Source organism: Dicentrarchus labrax, unplaced genomic scaffold, assembly GCF_905237075.1.
Source record: "Dicentrarchus labrax unplaced genomic scaffold, dlabrax2021, whole genome shotgun sequence".
Classification (NCBI taxonomy): domain Eukaryota; kingdom Metazoa; phylum Chordata; class Actinopteri; family Moronidae; genus Dicentrarchus; species Dicentrarchus labrax.
The window spans coordinates 18,633,869-18,652,026 of record NW_026136715.1 but is presented as its reverse complement, the minus strand read 5'-3'; the positions used below and the strand labels follow the sequence as shown (position 1 = coordinate 18,652,026).

The window sequence follows — 18,158 nt, the reverse complement described above, 5'->3', positions numbered from 1 at the left end:
CTCTGGGGATCATGAATATCCAAAACAAATTTAATGAAAATTTGGGCCAAAGTGTTGATCAAGGGGACATTTTTTGATATTATATTGATGGCAATAGAAAAATAATCACAAGGTCACCAAATTAATTATGATTCATCCTCTGGAGACCATGAAACCTCCTGCTATTTGGGAGGGAAAATTGATCATACTGCTTGTTCAAGAACAGCATTAAGAAATGTCTCCCTGGTAGCTCACCTGACAGAGCTGGCACCCCATGTACAAAGGGTGAGTCCTTGCCAGGAGTTTGAGTCCGGCCTGTGGTCCTTTGCTGCATGTCATCCCCACCCCGCTCCTGTCAATCTTCAGCTGTCCTATCCAGTAAAGGCAAGATGTTTGCATCTTAAAGTGTAACTACACCAGGCAGTTCTGCAAGCTCCCTCCCAGCTAATTTAAAAATACTTAGCAAGAACTACATAAACTCCTGTGAGTGATGTGTCTGGATCAGTATACATTTGAAAATGAGCGCAGCAGTTTCACAGACTCCCACTCAAAGCGAAGGCTGGGGTGCAGTACCTCTTTTCTTTAAACTTCACATTTCAGTCAGATCACTGGTGTTTTTGTTTTTCTTGCCTTTTGTATGTCAAGGTCTGCCGCTCCAGCCAAATTTTATACATCTGATCAGCCGATGATAAACTGTTTGTTGTTTCCATTAAATATTTGTCATTCAGCATGGGACAGTTTAGTTCTTGACAGAAGGGTTGGCCAATCTAGTCCCCCGCCCCGTAAAAAAAAAAAGCAACTTATTATCATCTCACAACCACACTGGTTGAGACTGCTCAGTTCAAATAGCCAGAGGACCTTGATTTATAAAGGATGAGGAACCATTCAAACAGCCTGTGTAAAAACTGGCCAAATATGTCTCAGTGTATCTTTGGCATGCCAAGTCTGTGGTGTACTTTACACCGGCCAAGACCGTAGGCACCGTAACAGCAGACGACATGGGACGGCCTTGATTTAAATAAACCTCCCTGTGTGTGTGTGTGTGTGTTTGTGTGTGCAGTAAATGGCACAGAGACAGCAGAATCTAAGTGTTTAATTGTTAGCTAACAGAATTAATCTACTTTTAATAGTATACCATTTTGCACCTTTGTCTAAAATTTGCTGTAATAGTGGAGTGGTCAGACGTCATTTTTATGCATCAGAGACGATAAAGGTGAGCTGTCAGCACAATGGGATGACTCTGATGTTTTCTGCTGGGTTTTTTTTGCACTCCTATCAAAGCATACCAGCTTTTCCCACAGGTTTAGAATTTATTTGTGCTGGTCGACCCTGAGGGGTGTGAGACGCTGCAAACGGTATTGATAGTCGGCTTCAAAACAAAATTCAATTCACAAGCTAAATAATCAGTGCATATGAATGCAACATTCAACAACAAGCAACAGAGTTTTCAATCAATCCGCACTTTCAATTGCATTTCCAAACCTCTGAAAGGAAGAAATGATAAATACATAAATCTTTACGGATAGGAGCAATTTGATTTGTTTGGAGCCCAAATAAATTTTCTAAACACTGACTGAAATTGCCCTTTTGATTGCTTATTTGACCCTGAATGTCAAAGTAAAACAACAGCAATAAAAAATGGGGTATTTTGCAACATTTTCTAATTATTTAGTAAGTGAGCACAACTGAATTGTATGACTTTCTGCAGGCTAAAAAGACCACCTGCCTAACCCTGCTGATATTGGACAGAATAATGCATCATCTGAACACACTGAACGTGTTCCACACGAGACCGCTGAAAATATATATGCTGTGCTATAGGTCTGAACATCAAACAGAATATGAGAGATGAGTTTCAGCAGTGTACTGCAGATCCAGCGTATACTGTATGTCATTAGCTGGTTACCACCTCCTCAGTCAGCTAAGGGTGCAGCAGACACCTTCTGTACTGACTGAGGGTGTCTGGACCGGTGACTGAATCATCCAGATTGTGTCAGAATCAAGTGAACACAGAACATATAATAAAAATCACTTTTTTGTTTGAATGCTGGTAGTTTAAGAAACTCCCAGTTTAAGATAAACTACAATTACTGGTTGTGTGCCTCTGCTGACCAGTCATGTTGCAGTTTACATCCATGTCTGTCCAGACTCAAATAATATATGTAGTGAAGACTTTGAAGGAACTTAATAAAATGTATTACGTGTTTTTTGGCGAAATGGAAGTTATTACTACATTGACACATATGATTCCAGAGAATAATTTCCAGTGAGAAACATGCTGTCTTCACTTTTTTTACACAGGGGTACAAAGGACTGATAGAGAGCTTCATCACATGTTGCAATGACCTGAAGCTCAAGCTTGTAGTGAAGCTTGTCAGAAAACAATCCAATTCCTTGTATGTGTTCACATGCTAAGCCAATAAAGCTGATTCTGATAGAAGACAATGTTGTAGCCGTGACAGTAGACAATGCTTCAAATATGGATGTTGCTGCGACAAAGATGCAACAGATTCTAAAATGTGGATGTTTAAAACACATCTTCAACCTGCCAGCACAACAGATCTATCCAAATAACTGTCGCGGGCGCAGAGGAGTAGAAAAGCAGAATAAAAGTGGGAGAAAGCACTGTCCCTGCTGAAGTGTCCTTAAACAAGTCTATGTCCGTACTTCAGCAGCGTCAGGTCAGCTGTTGTCCTTGTGCAGATAGACACAAGAAGAGAGAAATTCTCCTGCAGCGATCATTAGGCTGTCGCCCGAGATAAAGAGAGGGCCTTACTGGTGTGTAGCTGTGTACGTTGCTGCTGCTGCTGCTGACGGCGGTGTTCAGGTTGTTAAGGTTGACGGACGCCAAACTCTGCTCTGAAAGGCTGTTGCTCAGACTGCCGCCCAAACTCCCAGGACTCTCACTGCCTTCTGCCTCGGGGTTGTACAGCACTACCTACACACAAATACACACGCACGCACGCACATGCACACGCACACGCACACACACACACACACACACACACACACACACACACACACACACACACGGATCCATGTTAATGTGACAATAAAGGCAATTATACAGGGCCAAACTTTTGAGGCAATGCACCGTATAAACTCCTTCAAAGGCAGTGATTCATGATTTTATTGTTCCTCATTGCCCATTTTGTTACTCTCCCTCATTTTTGTCCATTTGCCAATTCATATCCAGGCTAAAGTGAGTACTGCCCACCTCAAGAAGTTACCCATGCACCATTAACTTATGAGACAAGTCATGAGGAAATATGGAAATTAAAGTGCTGGTCCATGCAAATTGGTGCTGCTGCTACATAAAAGCACAGAAACTAAACTACTGATGATTATTTTTCCTTGAACATGGTGATTTAGATAAAATGTCTTGACCCAGAGACCACTGGGTAACTTTAGGCATGACTTTATTGTCTGAGAGTTTGGCACCAATGAAGACGTGAGTTTCCCTTCAGAGGACTTATACTGGTGTATTGTTTTTTGGTGACAGATCACAAAGCCTTTAAAAGAATTGCCTCAGGATTATGTTGAATCGTGTTTCTCTTGTTTTGTTTGACTGTCAGTACTTGAGAGGCAGAGCGCCGGAATTACCTCCAGGCTACGTTTAATTGTATAGACTATTGTGAAATCATAGCCTTCGGGTGAGACAACAGTAACGGCTCTCTGGGGCAGTGCTCTACCTTGTAGAACATCTTGTAGCGGAAAAATAAGTGTCTTCAGAAGTCAGTTTTAAGTGTTAATCCCAAACATTTTCTGGGTTTGGTGGATTTTGGTGACATCTGAGTGAACCTCAGATTCCCCTCGCTGTGTTACTATAGTAACAAAGAGATGATTATGTGGTTTATGAGAACAATTCAGCTTTACATTTGTGCATTAGAAAAGAAAGAAACTAATAATGATTAAACCTCTTCCAAAGTGTTTTTTAGACTTAGAGCTTCAATCACAAGGAATTTAGGAATTCAAGCAAAAACATTACAATGTCTGAATGTAATGATGACTATAACATCCTTTCTCAAGGAAAATCACTTCTGTTATTCTAATTTTCTAGTATCATATTATAGGAATGTCTTTCAAAAGCATAGGCACTCTCCAATGCAAACAGACTAAAGCAAATGTGTTACTGAAGAGGCTCTGACGCACTGCTGTGCCTGCAGGACGCCACCTGTCTGGATGTGGGTGGATATCATTGACGTTGGCATCAGCATTATTATTATCAAGGTCTTCCTCTTCCTGCTCTGAATCTTTTCCCTTTTTTTTTCAAAAATGTATAGTGATGACTAAGATGAGTCAAGTTTGAGTCTTTCCTGGAGTAAAACAGAATGAGTGCAAACTGACATGCATGAGGTAAATCAACAGTTTTCTGTTTCCTGTGAGACAAACCAGTCTGGGGAAATGTAAAATGTATGTCCAATAATCGCCTGACGCGGAATTCCTAGGCTCTATATAATGCTCATCTCTTTGCTTTCTGTTGTCAGATTTTATGACAAATTTGTCTGTGTATCTAATACCATAGAGTACCAACTTAATCATAACATAATAAGTAGGAAACCCACCGCCCTATACTATCAGATGTTACCAAAAACCAAAGTGAGTTTTGCCTATTTTGTCTGACAAACACTCAAAATCTGAGTACTACACTTTTTCACCTTTAAAGAAGCAGGAATCTGCAAGTGCTTAATATTTTTTTACTAAATAAATTATAATAAGTTACAAAAATTGCAGTAAGTGAAAACATGGCTATATTTTTTAGTTCCCAATGTGTTAAAAATCTGTGATAAAAAAAGTGTTTCATATTGACAAATTCTTTTAAGTATGAGTCAAGAACTGTGAAAAGCTCAGGATGGAAAACTGGAATAAGCTGTCAAGGCCAGACCTTCACATCACATCCAGACCAAACACTTAAGAGTTATGTGAGCTGCTGCTGTGGGACAAATTTTCTCTTTGGTCAGGGTCAGACGAAAGGGTCATGTACCACACATCATCACTCTGTGTGTGTGTGTGTGTGTGTGTGTGTGTGTGTGTGTGTGTGTGTGTGTGTGTGTGTGTCAGATCAGACAGGCGTCAGAGGTCCCAGTCGCTGCTTGATCTCTGACCCACATACGGACGGTCACACCCATTTCAGCCTTTTAGTCAGTGTGTGTGTGCGCAGTTATTTGTGAATTTGTGTGTGGATGTTTCAATGCATAAAGTTGTGTGTGAAAGTGAGGACAGTGTAACAGTCCTGACCACTGATGGTGAGAGAGAAACACAAGCAAGTATTAATTATATCCTCAACAAAGTTTAACACATTCTTCTCAGCTGCAAGTACAAATGACTAAATCTTCTTGACTAATGCATTTGTCAATAATCATCATCATTACACATTATTAGCAAATGAATATTCATCAGACCTGAATGGACATTAAGCATATTTCTGTGCTTTTTCAACCATTTAAACGTAATATTAGTGGATTGTGAAGCATAATATTTAAGACTCCATCTCATTCTTCAAAACTAATAGCCATAGTGATTTATCTTACACTTGTAATTTCTGGTGTATGGTGTTGTATGTGTTGGGTGTCTCTTTTGCTCCTTTTTTTGAATTTGTGTGATTTGTGTGATGAGAATCGACTTTTAAGTTGTGATGTTTTTAAATCAATCAGCATACCAACAATGTAACATCACTTGGTTTAACATCTACAACTAAAAGTTTCTAGTGCTCATAAGCAGCCAAACGTTTACAGTAATCTGTGTACCCCCCCCCCTCAGCAAGTAGGTCGGGTATTACGTTCTCACCCCTGACTGTGACTGATAGGAGCATCCGATAAGAAAGCAATGGGCATGCATTGCACTCTGATATACATTGTCTGCTGGAGCTTTCATACCTGCTCTGTTGCTGTATTTTGTATTGTTTTTATTGTCTGGACTGATAAAACTGAACCTTCATGACTGAGCAGCTGGCGTCGTACCTTGTTGGTTACAGCATTGATGGCCAGGGTTGGGGACGTCCCTCCTGACATAATGCAGTCCATCCTCAGAGACTCTGACTCCAGGCTGTAAGGAGTTGATGCCTGAAAGTAGAGGACAGAGGAGTGAGAACGACCAGCTTACCAAATAAAGATAAACTATGTTTCAATCAATGATGGCTGAATTCCATTTAGCTGCTGCATCTGATTCAGGGACCTGGTATTGTGCATGCTGACACACTGTCATGACTTAATAGGACTAATGAATAAATGTCTGTTGTGGGAAAACACCTATAATGCTCTGTGTTTACAGGTAAGCTACTATTGTGTTACTAATAAGGCGTCCAACTTGTAGTGGTTTTATTTTTCTTTGCCTCAATATATCTAAATTGATGTGTATCTGAAGAAAAAAAATAAAAAAATAAACCTCTCTAAAACAATGAACATTCAACTTGTGCATTGCAAGACAGGCAACATTTACGTATCTTTTTATTTTTCTTAAGCTTTTTAGCTTAAAAAAAATATATATATTGAGCCAAAAACTCTAAATATTTCATCTGTGGGTGTTTTCTGACAAAAAGAAGTCTGTGTTTATTCCATTGTGATTCCGTACCAGCTGTGGCCAAATTCAAGCTGTTTGATACTGTTGCTTCTCAGGCAATACGCTCAGTAGATTGATTTAAATCAGTGAATTGTTACACCCCAGGGAGATTGATGAAATTTACAGGAAACATGATAAAAATAATGAAGTAGCAGAGACCACTTCTCCTCTCTCCTCAGGAGCTGAATGTGGTGAACAATAAAAGACAAATAAATATCACCGTGCAGCGCAATGGATACATGACTGCTTACCTGATATACACCTGTATAAATGTTCTATAAACCTAATCTGAATCCACAGGCCTTACAATAAAGACTAATGGCAATAATGTCAATCACAGAAAGGTCAGCCTGCATCACTGGTTGCGGCATTTAATGGGGAAATTAAGCAATGTATAGCATAGTATAGTATGTAGTATTTTTTCTGGTCTATTTAAACAGCTGCACAAATATTTTTTCAACAGTAACTTTTAAGTCTAGCCTATTAATTAATATGCAGAAGTATTTCAAATATGCTCCCCGCTGATTGGAAATATGCAGAGGAGACTGACAGTGAAAATGACGAAGGAAATGAAATGTGACAAAGGTTATGAGAAATTTCTAGATTGTGCAAGCTCATGATTCTGTACTGAGCCTCCTGAATCATCACCGCGCCTCTGGCTCTGACTATGTGAACTAGTCGAGGTGCACTTCATTTAAATTGCCGGACACTTAAACAGCCAGAAAAAGTCGCTAGCACTTGATAAGATAAATCAAGCCATCTTCATGCATTATTCAAGTGTCTAAAATGTATTCAGCAGCAGTTCATTTTCTGCCGTCCACACAAAGAGCTAAAGTAGGGTTAACTGAGTATGAGGATGTGAGGAACTATGCAAAGATCGATGAGGGGCTAAATTGATGCCCGCAAAGTGACGGGGAAAAAAAGAACAATATTTTTTCCCTTGTCTGACTGCTTTCAGGGTTCAAGACAGCTTGCCTGCCTCCCCAAACTGCTTACAGTAAGAGGATTGGTCGGTAACAATGCAATCTTTAATTTATGATAAACTCCCAGTGAAACGGGTTGTCGGTTCCCGGGTGGAGGCACTTAAAAAGAAGACAAGGGTGAGGTGAAGAGAGGAGCGAGGAAGACTTGTGGAGGAAGGGGAGAGAGAAAAGGAAGAACGGGTAAATTGAGTGGTGACAGACAGACAGACAGACAGACAGACACAGAGAGAGAGAGGCACACAGGAAATGAAAGCGAGCGATTACACTGAGGGCACCGGATATGCAGGTACTAAACTAAAGTGTACACTGCCTGTCTACACATTTATACAACACATTTATGCACTTGACGTTTAGCCTCGCCGCCAACTTCAAATCTTTTCATTTGCACAGCCGCTGTCGTCAGGAGACTTTAAAGACTTTGACTGTGTAGCCCTGGTGCAACAAAAACCCCAATGAAAACAGTACCGACATATTTAGCCCACCTTGTTTTTTTTCCTTACGGTAACACTGATATAAATCTTAGCACTTAAAACCTCCCTGTTTCTCCTTAGCCCATGTGACAGCCCACAGTGTGTCTGCCAGCGGTGCAAGTGAGGCGTAAGAAAAGGGGTCGAAGGGCCCATCCATGTAAGACGAGATGACAAGGCTCTGAATTAATTAATGTTTGTAATAAAAAAAAAAAAAAAATTGGTGAAGAAAATATGTCTAACGGCAGCCCCGGGGCCTTCTGTGGTAATTAACTGGAACACAAGCCTAGAATACTCTCCCTCCTCCCCACCTCTTACTCCCCTTACTTATTTTCCCCCCTTCTTTCCCCTTGCAGCTTGACTTTCCCTCTCTGCTCTCTCCACCTTGATGTCTTTTTCTCTCCTTTTCTTTCAAACTTCTTTCCATTTTTTTTTTTTTATTCCTCCCACCCCACTTTTCTCTTTTACCTCAATTCTTCCTCCAATGAGCAACTGTGATTGTGCACTTTGCTGCTCCACGCCTGCCTGAGTTCCCTGGAGAGGAGAAGGCTAAAGCAGCAATACAGGCAGAGAGAGAGGGGGACAGGGGCGAGACAGGGGGAAGAGAGTGGCAGACAAACAGATAAACCGACACACAGGAAGATAATGATCAAGATACACAAACAGTGACATAGACCCGGGATGAGAAAAGAAGGGAGATGACCAGTTGTGCTGCACTGTGATGAAAGACTGCAGGTTTTCTTATATGCAACAACAACAAACATAGTCAGCTGTACATTCAGAAAAACCCTCAGTGGGTCAGCTGCTGGTTACACGTATCTACGGAATACGATTAGAAACAATAGGATACTGGATTTAAAGCCCCCTTGAGAAAAAGCTTTACTGGTGACATTGCGACCCGTCAGGTCTTCTGCTTGGTCCACAAGACGCCAGCTGATTTTACTAATTGGTTGCCCAACCTTGGCTGAAGGAAAGGTTGTCGTGCCTACCTGAAGCCCAGCGTTGATCAAGGATGCCAATAATGTACCGCTACTGATTAGAATATCACTGGATTAAAGTGTTTCTATATTTTATTTAGATCATGTCTGTGGTGTTTTCTGCAGGGCATGTCATCTTCTCAACTCATATAATGCCCAGAGCTTCTTTAACGTTTGACTGCTACGGCAGCATCTTCAATTATTTCTTTGTTTGTTCCAATCAAGATGGAGCACAGCTATTGGATCATTTAAGCTCAGCTTAGGTGATGGCCAAATAAGTATTTCATAAGTTGAATGTTTATAAAGTTATATAAGGAATCTGACAAGTTGGTTTGGAGGTATTACTGGAATTCCAGTCTTTAAACCAACACAAGTTATGAGTGTGTTAATAGACAGCAGAGATGTAGGCAGACGGAGCTGATACAAAACCTTCACTGTTTTTGTATTCTGATCCGCAGGTTGATGACTGAACACCAGCCGCATTCTGCCGGGTTGACGCAGGGTTACATATATTTATAGCCTCGGCCGCTGTCAATCAGTTCACCCAAACCAATTTTCATTCCTACTTGTGTGTTCTGACATCTATTCTGTAGCTCAGCGCTGCTGTTCCTGTGACATCTTGTAAACTGCAAATTGAGGAGCCTGTGGTTAACATTAACATGACATTGTTTAACGGAGACTATAGGCTCTGGTTCTCTAATGGCACATGGTACATAGCAAACAGCACATGAGCAGGAGATGGAGCATTTCTATCATACATATTATGGCTTTAGGAGATGTTCAGCAATAATATCAATATCAGTCAGAGAGTACCAAGGAAATCTTGTATCATGAATAACCTGTTCAACCCAACCAAGAGAAAATATGCATAATGTAGTTGAGGTCTTTGATATTTCTGTGACGCAAATAGATGCCATTCAAAGGCAAACCAAATGTTTTTTTTCCCTCATATGATAGGCAATTAGACTGATAGAGACTATTTAAGCAAGCATAGCATGCAGCAAGATAAAAAAAAAAAAGTAATAAGCTGCATGTTTCGTTCTCTCAAGAGAAATTAGCTCTACCATTGTCAAGCAGGTAGCTGATGTACACGTGGAATGAATGTTGTTCTACATAAAACTACAGTGGTTACACATTCAGTAACGGTGATACATCCCCTAAACCACACATCTCCCTGTCTGCAGATCTTCTTGGCTCTTCACTTTGTATAACTGATCCAGCCCATAATCCCAGACCCTTTTCCAGTGTGATGCAGGTGCACCATGTGCCTCTGGTCAAGAAATTCCCCACAATATACGCGTCAGAATAAGTCATCAGGCACTGTTGGCCCACATGGTGTGCCACTGATTACAATTTATACCACCACTGAATCACAAAAAATAACACATATCAGAATACATTTTTTGTTAAATTGCTGATGTGTTTTAAACTGTGTTTTGATCTGCATTATTCAGTGTTGAGGTCCGTCTGGTATAGCATTGCTCTGCCCAGAGCATTTTTTGTTAGCAGCATGGCTCTGTGGATGGCAGTGTCAGTCAGTGCACCACTTTGGTACAGACTGAAATAACTCTTGGATAGACTGCCATGATATTTTCATGAACATTCAAGTTCCCCACAGACTGATTGCAACTCTCTGATTTATTTTCTCCAGTGCTACCATGAGGTTCACCTTTGTGGTTTATGGTCAAGTGTCTTTACAACTTTTGGATGGATTGCCATGAAATTTGGTCCAGACATTCATGTTACCCTCAAGATGAACTGCAATCACTTTGGTGACTTTTAATGTAGCACCATCAGTCCAGTGTGTAACATTAAGGAGGACCTTTTGGCAGGAAATGAATATATAATATATTAATTATATTATAAATTATAACATTCGTAGGTTTTAATTAGTGTAAGTAAAAATAATTGCTGTGTTTTAGTTACCTTAGATAAGCCGTTTTTATCTACAGAGGGAGCGGGTCCTGTTCTACGGAGTCCGCCATGTTGAACTGCCATGTTTCTACAGTAGCCCAGAACGGACAAGCCAAACACTCTCGATATGGCCTTTTGCGTTTTTGCGAGTTTTGCAGCCACTGCTGTTTCTCATACAAGCTTAGAAGGCTGTGCTTTATGCAAATGGTTGCAATCTGCAACTTCATCGCTAGATACCATTGAATTCTAAACTGGTTCTTTAAGAACAAGTCTCACAGAGCTACTAGCATTCTGTAAATTCTTACACTTGTTTTTTGCCTTTAAGCCACCTTGTTTGCCTTCTGGTGTATTTTGGCATCATTATAGCGTGAAAAAATGAAAAAGATTGGAAGTCTCTTCACACACAAACATTTCTGTTGGATCTCAGGTGTATGGAGCAGCTTTTCTCAATCTCTTGTTTTTCTGCTCACATGCCTTTTCACACCGCTACATCATGAACATTTCCTCAGATAATGCTACGTTGTCGGCAGTGGCACGCCGCCATGGCCACTTTGATGGCAGTGAGCTTGAACTGGTATAAAGAAATAATTCTGCAAGAATTTGGAAACTAAATAAGGAAGTTGAGGTTAATGTTTTGTGGCAGAAACCTCACACAACCCTTTTAAGTTGTCACAGACTTAGATGTCTGTAGAGATGTCATATGAATACTAACTGATGTACCACCACATTATAAGGTTTTTAAAACAATGAGCTCTAGTTTTATTTAGAAGGAGGATTTTATAAAGCATTGTTAACGTACTCACCCTTTCTCCAGAGCGTGGTCTCTTCTTTGGCCTGCTGGGTACTGTGTCTTCTTTCGGATTGGTGTCTATGGCCCAGTAGGAACCCTGGAGAGTCACGCCAATAAAACAAAGAGATGAGCCTTGTGTTTGATGGAAGCTGAGCTGTTTGTGTATTTCTCCAGTGCTTTTGATTGCTCTGTAGGTTTAGGTGCACTTTCATATTATTTTTTATCTTACTTTAATAAGGAATCCAGTGGTGGAAAAAGTCCCCAAATAATGATTTTAAACAAAAACAGCAACACCACAGGGGGGAAACTGAAAATATTCTATAACAAGTTAAAGTACTGTGTATCAAGCATAAAGGTACTCATCATCAGAAAGATACCTTGCACAAGATTCAATTATTACACCGTGCTAAAAGGTGTTACAAACACTGGATTTTATTGTTGTGGGCGAGTGCTGAGAGTCTGAACTCTGATAGTTGAATTGTACTACAGCAAAGGATCTTTTTTAGATAAACAGATAAACTAAATAAGATAAGTTAAATAATTGGATAAATTGGAAGGTAACTATTTATTACAACCAACTTCTAAAATAAGACCTCTAAACTGCCTTCAAATATGGTGCTTCTTCCGTTAACTTTATTCATCTCCAGAGGGTAAACTAATTTGGAATTTAACATTTCAAATTGTAATCCCTAATAGAAAACTGTAACATTACTATGATATATTACTAGGTAATGCATTACTTGCCAACATTGGTAATCAGACCAATTATAAATCCAGCCTTTTTTAATAAACTTGACCAATTTACCAGTTCAATTTCATATCAATACGAAGCCCCAGATACTTGTATGAACCCTTGAGAATTTCAACCCTTTAAATTGTTAATGTAAATAATGTCCTGCCATTATTCCAAATTTGATTTGACTATATTATTGGTTTGCACATCATTTTCACTGTTTTAATTGATTTGAATGATTCTTCTGTGATTTGAACACATTTTTCATTACAGCTTATATCCTTTTATGTGTATCTGGTGTATCTCCTCCTATTGGAGAATACTAGGAATGGAAAGACATATTGCGAGTTAAATCGTGATACAAATATGTGAAGATTTGAATCATATTGAAAAGGAATTGTGATACTCTTGTAAACAGCTAGGGGCACGTTATACTTTTGACTCCGCTTGTCGCTGTAGTCCTACGTCACTCGCGCCAGTAGCTGTATCATGGAGCAAACAATATGCTTTGTTTTGCACAGTTTATACCTTACCATTCTTTAATTTTACAAATCTATTTTGTATATTATTGTTGGAGAGATATTAGGCTATCATCAGTTCAAATCATTTTGAGCTGATGACGGCGACTTCAATCTCTTTTTGATTTTTTTTTAAAGAAACTGTGAGAAAAACATTAATGTATCGTGAACTGTATTGAATCGTGTTTCATTACATCCCTAGTGGATTACCGCATGGCTCTTTTTTCCCCCACTTTTTCTCAGTGAGGCTGCTTCAGTTCCTCTAATGTCAGTAAAAGCAAGTGGCAATCTCTGAAGTGCCAAAAACTGTAGCTCCTCAAATGGCCTCTTGAGGCTGGCTACAGAGGTGAGGCCCAATTTTAAAACTTTACAGCAGAAATGAACATGTTTACAGCCTGGTACAAAAATGGATTTGGTCTTTATAGCTTATTTCCCCATTCATGACATGGGGGCTAATTTTTATATAACGCACCTACGACGTCCATTTTTAATTATACAGTCAATGGGAAAAAACAAGGGACACTAACCAATTAAAAAATTTCTAATAAAACCAATGTTGTTATTCCAGTTCTGTTATCCAATCAATTTTCTCTAGGTTTAGTTTTCTTGTGCATACTCGCGCTTCCTTTCCCCAGAAAATCCACTACAGTCCTTTTGATACACAATGTTAAAACACTGCAGCCTCCAAAACAAGCACATACAATGAGAAAGGAGGAAATCAATTGCTTTTAGGTCCTTGATTTCCTCCTGGTCTGATTTCCTCCCCCTCTTTCATTTTTCCTCTTCCCTCCCAAGGAGGTCCAAAGCTGCAGACTGAATTCAGGAGGTTCATCTAGGCCACACACACACACACACACACACACACGGCTCATCTCTCAACATCCCCCCTGCCCCCCTCCCCCATCCTTGCCTCTTCTCCTCCCCCTGTCTCTCAGTCCCACATCACTGAACAGTACACAGCCAATTAACGTTAGCACATGCATGATTTAGCTTCTCCCCTCTCTCTATGGCTTCAAACAGAGCTTGTACATCCAACTTCTCTACACACACATGACCTCCCCCCATGCCGAGGTATCGACCACTTCGATCCACGGTTTGAATTAAGGTGCTGGTCAGGTCCAAGTCAGGCTAATCAGGGGGGAGCCACTCTCTTTGTGTCTTTGCAGACTATAGGCCTCCACTAAAGCCCAAGGATTTTCTTTGAATTATTTAAACCTTCTTCCCCCCTAATTCATTTTTCAATGGCTCCAAAATCCCCTCAGTCTGGAGAAACTCCCTCCTCCACTCCCCCCCAAACAAAATGAGTTTTGAGCGCTCAATGAAAAGTTTTGGCTTGTCAGTTTCTGTAAGAATGGTGGATTGCTTCTCACATTAACCCTGTGATGAGTTGAAATGCAGGCATTTGAGCTTTTAATAAAAAATCTTGTAAGGGCAAGCTTCAGTGATCAACTGTAATTATATACCTTCCCCCGTCTGAGCAATTCTTTTGATTCAGCACAAACAAGGACTTGACAAATTGTTGTTATCAAACCGGTGCTTCTGAAGTGGCCGTGGCAACTCTGCTTCCAAACCTCCGTAGTAGCAGTGGTGAAACATACCTAATGCTTCCTCTGATTTTGTGTGTGTGTGTGTGTGTGTGTGTGTGTGTGTGTGTGTGTGTGTGTGTGTGAGAAAGAGAGAGGGAGAGAGTGAAACAGGGCCTAATAAAGCATAACAGATGCGTGAACGGCCTTGCATCTGAAGGAGTGTACCTACGTATACTTATTATTCATTACTCCCTGTACCACATTATTACTTGGCAGAATCAATATCGGAAGAGCTGCAGAAAACAGAGAAAGCGGCATTAGGCATTCAGTTGGTTATGGAGCTACAAATTGCTTTTAAGTGCAGACACTGTGTGTGTGTGTGTGTGTGTGTGTGTGTGTGTGTGTGTGTGTGTGTGTGTGTGTGTGTGACAAAGAAAGAGAACAAGTGAGTATGGGTGTCTTTGGGTGCACTTATGCACGAGTGTGTGCACACGTGCGGCACGAGGGCGTCTACACACGTGAAAAGTAATCGCCGTCGCCTCTGCCTTATTTGTAAGCTCGCTGAAATAGGCTTGCATTTTCATTGTGTGTAGCGCCGTAATTCAAGCGGAGCTTTTCAGTCGCATTACATTGTTCAGGAAATACTTACTTTTCCAGGGTCGTCTTTGGAGCGAGGCACTTTGAGAAAACACTTGTTCAAGGACAGGTTGTGTCGTATAGAATTCTGCAGGGATAGACAGACCGAGAGAAACAGAGCAAGGAAGGAGAAAGGAAGAAACAGGACAAAGAAATAGTTAGACTAACTCAACAGTAAAGCCACTTTCTTGAATAAGTACATTACGTTTACAGTCACTTTATTATACCATCAACTGATTCTGGTCCCAGTCTATAGTGTTCATTGCATCAGCACCTTTTTCCAGAGGACATTGGCTATCCTGTCCTCCAGAGCAGTGATCCGCAACCTGGGGGTTGGGAACCCCCCAGCCGGGCCACAAAGTAAATCTGAGGGTTCACAAAATAATTAATGGGATACGAGAGATTGAAATGTTTTGTTTTTTAGATAGTTTTATATATAACACCCCCAAAGTACAACACAGTGTCATGGCGTTGCCCCCAGTATCAAAGCAGAGGTGAAACTGGCAAAGAGAGGAAGAGTATCCTACTGAGAGCAGTAGCAGAAGTAGAAGCAGAAGCAGTATACAGTGTTTGTTCGGGGGAAATCAACATCATCCAAACAACACATCCCCCATCTTGCCACTGTCCATTGGCTCTGCTGCATCTGCTAAAGCTGATGTTAGCTTCAGTTTCTGGCTCTGGATCACTGCCTTGGCCATCAGTGATGGTACTTGAAAGTATAACAGTCTTCCACTTTCACCATGTCAGAGTAAAAAAAAGCTTCGGGTCACAGTTACACAAGAGTGACATGCGAGCCATTATGCCACAGATGGAGACAGCTGTATTGATTAAAGCTGAAGCGTATCTGTTCTGTCAGACACACCTGAGACAGAGGGACGGAGGAGCTGGGATGGGGGGGGCTCTGTGATTGAATTAAATTTTGAATATCTGAAGGGGGTGTATTCAAACTAAAACAGGGTCTTTCATTCGGGCTTCATGAAAAAAGCCTGCCATTTTTGAAGCAAATTCATAGTTTTGGCTATAATGAGGGGAAACTGACATTGTTCCAATTTGTAACACCTCCTATTGTTTGTTTGTTTGTGTTTGTGTGTGTGTGTGTGTGTGTGTGTGTGTGTGTGTGTGTGTGTGTGTGTGTGTGTGTGTGTGGTGAGAGAAGAGAGAGAAAGAGAGCGAGAGAGAAAGAGGGCTCACAACAGTGTAGGCTAACCTGACATGAACCTGTTCTCCCTTCAGGCTCCCGTTCTCCACTCATCTGCTGCTGCTAATTAATACCACTGGGGAGGAGGAGGGGAGAAGACAGAGGGATGGGAGGTATTTCTCTGCTCTTTCTCCTGAGTTCTCGCTGCTCAACGCCAGCTTTGTTTCTCCTACAAAAAAAACTACCTTCTCTCTGTCTCTAGCATACCATAACAGCCTGGTCCACCTCTTCCTCGCCCTGCTCCTCCTGGAGAAGAGCTCCGGCGGTTTTCAGCTGCTCTACTTAGCGGGTCACTGGCAGTTTACGGCCGTCCATCAAGGAAAACGCGTGACAGTCGGGTGATGAAAATGGCAAGCAGGACTGCCACAAGCTCAGCACACAAAGGCAACCATCTGTTCCAAAAACTTTCCTGTGGGAGGAGGCTCTGGATCATTAACAACAAGTCTGCCCGTCTAACTTTGCTAACCTCTACCTACTGTTTGTTTATTTACACACTATCTTTTTTATTAGCCAAGCAGTTTTTTGCACACCTGTGCACTACTTGCAATGTCTGCACAACCCTGTGTATTTCAGGCTTTGCACACTGGCACTTTTCACTTTCAGGCGTGTGTGTTGGGGTTGGTCGGTGCACCGAAAAGTTACCAACACTGATATTAAAAATCTCTTATTGGCCTAAATTTGTTCCTGTCATTAAGTTCGGTAAAAGTTTTCCCTGCTTTGTGGAGTCACCCTTACAGCACATGAAGAGTTTTAAGTGAGGATGTTTTGGGGCATGGGGAGATGTTTTTCCTCACGAGTGTTAGGTGAAAAAAAAGTAATAATATGATACACAATTAGTGGCAATTATCATTTTTGCATTGCAATTCTCATTGTCTCTGAATAAGCAATTCAAATCATGATGTGACATTTCTTGAGGTCTGTAGTAAAAAAAACAAACATCTGGAGTACAAAATTTAGAGACAAGGGCATCTCTGCAGCACTACAGTACTTCATTGTAATGCTGTTTCATCACACATTTTACCTTCATAAAAAAACTGCAACTTCTGCGATTTGGATATTGCACTTGCCCATATTGCTATTTCAATAATATTTCAATGAACTGCGCAGCCCTAATGAGTGTGTTCCTTACAATTGGTGATCCATGTGTCGACTATAACTAACACCCTATAATCCATGCCAAACTTTAGGATGCCAAACAATGCATGTTTTCACGTAACATTAATTTCCTTATGTTGTTAATGGTCATTAAATTAAGTCCTGCTGTCGCATGTGTTTATACATTGTTTATCTCTATCACTGTAGTGTACTTGGTAATTAGAGCTGTGCAAAATTTCAATATAATTACAATGTAGTGATGATATTAAAACAGCATCTACAGCCATCCTAGTAGCTCTGTGAGGCTGTGTTTAGGCACAGCAGTGAAAAAGACAAAGCTAACATGGTGATTTTCAGCAGGCATTATGTTTATACCATGTTCATCATCTTAGTTTAAAGTATTAGCATGCTAGTAGAGCTGAAGCTGATGGGAATATCCTTATGTTTGCAGGTATTTGGTCATAAACCAAAGGTTTGTGACAAATTTAATTTTTGATCTGATGATGGAGCTAGATGAAAAGTTTACGAATCACCATAGTTATCATAATCCATCCTCAGGGGGACATGAATGTGTGCACCAAACGCCACGTAAATCCATCCAATAGTTGTCGAGACACTCAAAACCATAAATGTGAACCTCGCTGTGGCGCTAAAAGTGATCGCCAATGTCATAAGGATTCAACCTCTGGGCACCATAAATGTACAAATTTGTTGAGACATTTCAGTCTGGACCAAAGCGGAGAAATAAACAACGAATGCATCTGCATGATGTTTTTTTTCTCAA

At 40.6% G+C, this 18,158-nt stretch overlaps 1 protein-coding gene across 5 annotated transcripts in view; it reads right to left on the bottom strand.

Moving 5' to 3' along the window:
• The window catches only part of LOC127377763 (forkhead box protein J3-like), a 58,831-nt gene that overhangs the window by 13,537 nt on the left and 27,136 nt on the right, over positions 1 to 18,158 (bottom strand). For 3 of the 5 annotated variants that reach the window (XM_051425936.1, XM_051425940.1, XM_051425937.1), the window contains exons 4-8: positions 15,095 to 15,169; positions 11,682 to 11,765; positions 8,456 to 8,536; positions 5,940 to 6,041; positions 2,756 to 2,917 (exon numbers count right to left, since the gene is read on the bottom strand). In XM_051425936.1, coding sequence (XP_051281896.1) covers positions 2,756 to 2,917; positions 5,940 to 6,041; positions 8,456 to 8,536; positions 11,682 to 11,765; positions 15,095 to 15,169 — 504 coding nt within the window. The remainder of the gene's footprint in view (positions 1 to 2,755; positions 2,918 to 5,939; positions 6,042 to 8,455; positions 8,537 to 11,681; positions 11,766 to 15,094; positions 15,170 to 18,158) is intronic. The other 2 variants (XM_051425939.1, XM_051425941.1) reach the window with 1 other exon arrangement.